General features: G+C 29.8%; 1 protein-coding gene across 2 annotated transcripts; it reads right to left on the bottom strand.

Moving 5' to 3' along the window:
- Positions 1–492: 492 nt before the first annotated feature.
- On the bottom strand, positions 493–3,396 carry LOC107021685 (transcription factor bHLH78-like). Of its 2 annotated transcripts, XM_015222390.2 has the most exons (7): positions 2,319–3,393; positions 1,916–1,981; positions 1,727–1,795; positions 1,532–1,603; positions 1,377–1,448; positions 1,126–1,225; positions 493–844 (listed from the first exon to the last, which is right to left on the bottom strand). In XM_015222390.2, the coding sequence occupies exons 1-7, from the start codon at positions 3,276–3,278 to the stop codon at positions 807–809; spliced, it is 1,377 nt and encodes a 458-aa protein (XP_015077876.1). In that variant the 5' UTR covers positions 3,279–3,393; the 3' UTR covers positions 493–806. The 2 variants fall into 2 exon arrangements, with proteins under 2 accessions (XP_015077876.1, XP_027773326.1); XM_027917525.1 differs by lacking the exon at positions 1,126–1,225 and having other exon boundaries at positions 2,319–3,396.
- Between the last annotated feature and the right edge of the window lie 2,466 nt (positions 3,397–5,862).

The raw sequence follows: 5,862 nt of genomic DNA, 5'->3' as shown, positions 1-5,862 counted from the left end.
CCTCTGATTCATTAGGTCTAGTCAGAATCTAACCAATTGCCAGCCTGGTATTTAACTTATAATGATAATTTTTATCAAAAAAGTTTGTAAGAGTAGGCTTATGATTTTTTTATTTTTAAATTATTGGACTTTTTAGCACTGTAAATCAGAGCATAAGCTGCTCTATATAGTTAATCTATTGAAAGTTATCCACTAAATACACGATTAATCAAAAAAAGTTCAATATTTATTATATATACACATAGAAAATAATTTTAATCATATATAAACAATATTATTTCTATCGAAGAAGTTTAGGATGAAATCGCTAGCACCGCCCCTGTCACTAACACAGCTGGTTACAACATACTTAACTTAATAATCATAAATGTTTGAAAATTTTCTGATTTAATCACTGTTTAATTTGACACCAACCATAAGCAAATCTCTTGGAAGATTTGGGATATATCTTGTCAATTGATATGATTTAACCAAAAGAACACTAATGAACAATTATTTGAATAATTTAAGCTTGTTATAATCTCAATTTATAATTGCTTTACAGAGAAATACTCAAAATATCTTACAGTACATGAGATGATGTTAACATTATACAGTAAATACTATAATAGCTCAACAAGAGCAAAAATTAGAACTCTCAAATCAATTATAGATTACAATAAGTGAGGAAATAATTCCCTTAATGCTAATCCTAATCATGTTGATTAGCAATTTCTGAAGCAGATTAAACTAAAAATCTCTCTGCTTATATACAGCAGTCTCTTTCTCCAGTGGGGGACCTAAATTTGTGGACAAATGAATGGTGATTACATCTTAATTTTCATGTGAGATTCAGAATTAGGCACTGCATCAGAAAAAAACAAACATATTAATCACAAATTAAGGTTTTCTCCTCATTATCAGCTAACATTCATTGTAATAAGTGTACATATTATAAGGGTCGATAGCGGAATACTGCAGTATGCCTTGTCAAAAGGTCACTCAACTATGAGAAATTGACTGACTAACACTACGTAATTCCTTATAGTTGAATGACTTTTTTAGATATTTACTCTAGTTATGATAGAACAATTATCATAACTCCCCACACCCCTCAAAAAAGTACTTTGCTTCCTCTTTTCTTACCAGGGAATGTCTGTGACTGCAATATCAGATCTTGGTTAGAGTTCTGATTAAATCCCATCTGGACAATGCTTTGGAGATCATCCTCACAGATTGTGGGAAGCTGGATCATGAACTCTAATCAGAAATCGCCAGTAGCAATATCGTAATTCTAGTACTTTTTATAACATAATATTGGACAGAAATGAGCTAAAATGGAGCGATATAGTTAGTTAGGATTCATATAACCAACGAGATGTTGAATGGTTTATTACCTGAGCAAGATTTTCAGCATATCCATCTACTGGGAAAACATGTTGGTGCAAAGAACCACTTGGTTGACTTATCTGAAACAAAGGAAAAATAACCCCATGATTTCCATTTGAATGTGACAAGCTAAGGAAGTCATTGATATATATCAAACACTTACTTCTTTGTGAAGGAGACTATCGATGTGAAAATCCGTTCTTGGGTTCACTGAAGCCAACTTCATAGACAAGAACTACAATATGTTGCAATAAATATCAATTAGAAGCTACAACAATATCTTCCGCATAAATCCCACAAGTGGAAGTCTGGAGAGGGTCGAGTGTACACTATATGCTACATCAAAATCTTGAATTACCTCAACTTGGTGTTGGAGTGACTGGACATAATTTATAATTTCGTCGAGCATCAATGCTTTTCCAGTCACCTAGTAAAAAGATGTCTATTTATGTTAAAACTGGAAGTTCAACTAAAACCTCAATGTGATCATCAAGAAAGTTAAAGAAAATGATAAACAAAGAAATTACTGAAGTATTTGGAGACAAACCTTGTTACAGCCTGGTACAAGATCTTGCAAAAGCTTCATTCTTTGACTGATCTTTTCTCTGCGGACCTAATCAAATGGCAAACAAGGCAATAATTAGATGAATTTACAGATGAAAATTTCGATTTCAAATCATTGAAACATCCAAGTATAATTTGCAAGTAAAAGTGTAATTCCTTTCTCACAAAATTTAAATCTTTAGATGAGGTCGTCATACATTAGGCCTCGGGTTCAAAATCCAACGGAGGCAAAAAAAAAAACACCAAAATGATTTCCTCTCAAAGAGTTTGTGCGTAGCAGCAGCAAGTATGTCGTGGAATTAGTCGATGTGGCCACATATTGGTCTAGACACTACTAGTAAAGAATCAAACTAGGAAAAAAACGATGATGAACTTGTTAGACTTACTCTTTCAGCTAAACTATGGCTATCAGTAGCTTGACCCCTTCTTGCTCTAACATGAATGTAATCCTTTGGTGGCTCTGCAATCTTTCGATCATCTTCATTGCCCTTTTGTTCCTCCATTTTAACAGTTCCATTGTTGCTCCCATTACCTTCTGTTGATTTTGCCCTCTTTTTTCCAGTTTCATCTACAATTGGCACAAAATTCTTTGATTTCACTGCTTTTCTTTTCTTAGAATTCAATACATTTGTTGTTTTTGACCCCATTTCACCATTTGGGTCTTGCTCAGAAACAGAACACTCTTCATTACGACCTGAAATTTTGCCCAAATTCAATCTCTCACACATCATTAGGCTTGAGTTTTTGTTTTGCACAACACAAGGGCTACTCGATATTCTAGTTAAATTTCCTATCCCCATAACCCCAGTACCAGATCCATACCGCGAATCTTCATTATTTAGCTCAAACTGACTCGTTCTGCCATTAAAACTTCGGCTACCAAAACAAGAGAACTTAGCAGATGAAAGAGAGGGAAATGGAGGAGAATTCATAACAACTGAATTCCCCAAATTGGGTACTTTATCTTTTCCAATTTGGTTCATTATGGGTATATGTAATTTCGGAGGAGAGCTCATGGGTGTAGTATAACACGAAGTTCTCGTCGAATCACAGTTACTAGTAAATGGGGTTGCAGGAGAAGTACAAATTGAACCCAATTTCCCAATCAATTCACAGAGTGATGAATTGGAATTTACAGAGTTGGAGGGTACTGGAGATGAAACTATCGAACTCAAAGCTGAATCAAAACGGGTGTATTGATTATCTGTAGAATTATTATCCCAATGGGTGTTTAGAAAGTAATCTGAATTTTGTTCTTGAGGTGAATGTAGAGAGTTTAATGGAATTTTGCGGTCAAAATGGAATGGTGGTTGAATTCCACCATTAGAGAAGCAGTCATTATCCATGAAACAAGAAATTAACACACAAAAAGCTTCAATAGAATGAGATTCAATTAAGGAGGAAGAAGAGAGAAGGAAAATGGAGAAATGGAATTAAATAGAGGAAAAGGAAAAGTTTTTGTCTCATATTTATAACTTATTTCTGTTGCTGACAAATAATCTAGGTAACTCCACTACCTATTACGCTTTTATTAATAATTTAAATTGTATTACATTTTATATAATTATTTTTTCTAATTTTTAATTACTTAATTACGTTTATTTTTCTCATATCCATTTTAGTCATTCTCGTGCACTTCCTTATCGATTTATTTAAATTATTTTTTATATGTATATTTAAAATATCTTAATCTTATGTTCCTAATTTATTTACAATAATAAAAATTGTTATGTAATCATGTCTCTAATTTAATTATCTTAATATATCTATACATCCATCTAAACAAGTTACTTAGATAAATTTATTATTTTCTAAACAACTTGTTTTTGGCAGGTCAATCATTGCGCTAATACCAACTTCTCCGGTTAAATCGGATTATGTTGGGTTAGCATTAATTATAATATACAGTACTATATAATTATATTATGATAGTAGTAATCATTGTTACTCCATCTATCTATCTTTTTACTTTTTTGCTATATTAAAAATAAATATATTTTTACGATTGACTATATAAGTTCTAGGGTTTACTCGAATTCTTTCGATAAAAAAATTATATTATACATATAAAATAATTTTTTATATTTATATAAATATATTAACTTTGAACCCTTTCATGAACAAAAAGCAAGTTGTAGCATATTGATCTCTGAATTTAAACACAAAAAATCCAAACATGCTAAATGGTCGTTGTAATGGAACTGGTTTTATAGCCTAATAAACTATATACTGCTAATTTATTAAAATTATGTTTTGTTGATTTACTCACACGATTATATTTTAATTTCGAACGCTTTAAATGAAAGTTCTGAATTCGTCACTATATATTTTATTCATAAAATAATTTACTTATCAATATTATATATTTTATTCTTGCTAATAAATAATTCAGTTTCAAAATTAAATATAGTAATATTGTAGGAAGTCAAATTACATGGATAGAGGAAGTACTTTATAATTACTTTTTCTTCGAAATATAAGTATTATTCACACATCTTTGCGAACTGGCATAATTACATAATAAAATCATAAATAATAAATTTTATGCGACGGTGTGAGAAGTGTCAAAACACTGAGGGGTGGTTTGAGGTCACTAGAGCCGTTAGCTAGACTCCTAGGATTGGTCTTATCCGTGATTTTATAGGGTTGTACTGTAATTTTTAGAGTTTATTAAGAAAATGATTTTTTAGTCTGGCGTAAATAACTCTGTCGATTTGTGGAGTCTGAAGAAATATGGAGAGAATTAACCCGTAAATTAAATAAAAATAAAATATCAAAAATAACAAGGTAAATTTAAAATTTTAAAACTTTTATGACTTCATCCAGTTGAAATGGGTCTCTAAATGTTACTTTGAACCTCCCATACTAATTTTGCCTTTAAATTTCCAATAGAATCTCTACTGAAAAAACGTTTAATTAATTTCCTTGAAGTGTGGCTTACGTTGTGCAATATTTTAAGGGAAGAGTCAATCCATCAAACTCTATTTCAACTCCAAACTAGTTAGTTGTGACGGGGATATATAAGAAAGAAATTTTAGTAGCTCAATTATTTGATTAACTGAATTTTCATGTAGTTAATGAAAACTTGATTTTGCACTTTATAATTTTTTTTCTCCTTTGTTTTTTAATTTTTTTAAAAGTTAGTTGTGGTTAAAACAAAAAAAAATTGAATTATTTTTTTAAAACGTATAGTTCTTTTTTATTATATAAAAAATATCAATATTTTTATTATATCATTCGACATGATATCTTATGACAAGATCTCCTATTTAGTTCATTAAGACAATATGTCTGAATCATGAGTATTCTTCACTTTTTAAGTTTTTTTAAAATATAAAAATATCCCTTTCGATCGAATTTATGAATTATTAATAAAAGAAAACAAATAACAAACAGATACAGTTTTTGTGAAGTTGAAATAATCTCCTATATCAACTTATAATTATTCATTAAAAATATATTGTGAAAATGTCGTATAAAAAAAAATAAAAGATATAAGCAATTATGAAAGCAAATCTCCCTAGTAAATATGACAAAATGTATGAATAACTAATCACAATTTGAATAGAAGAAAAATATTCTATAAAATTTTAGTATGACCTCCATTCTCATTTTTATGTAATTAAATTTAAATTTAAACAATGAGATGACGTATATTGAGATTGTAAAAAAGGTAAATGACGTTTGAATAGAATATAACGTAATATTAAAGAAATCTCGAATTAATACATTTTTGTCACATACATATTTGTATATTGTCCAATTGTAACACCCCTTTTTTATTTTGGGCAGTAGTGGGAATATGGGTTGGAAATTGACAATTGAAACTGTTATGTCTCAAATATTGCAGCCGCAATGCCAGCCATAGTTGCCAATATATATATATATATATATATATATATATATATATATATATATATATATATATAT

Source organism: Solanum pennellii, chromosome 6 (assembly GCF_001406875.1).
Source record: "Solanum pennellii chromosome 6, SPENNV200".
NCBI lineage: Eukaryota > Viridiplantae > Streptophyta > Magnoliopsida > Solanales > Solanaceae > Solanum > Solanum pennellii.
The sequence above is the reverse complement of the archived record's forward strand: the minus strand, read 5'-3'. Positions and strand labels throughout refer to the sequence as shown.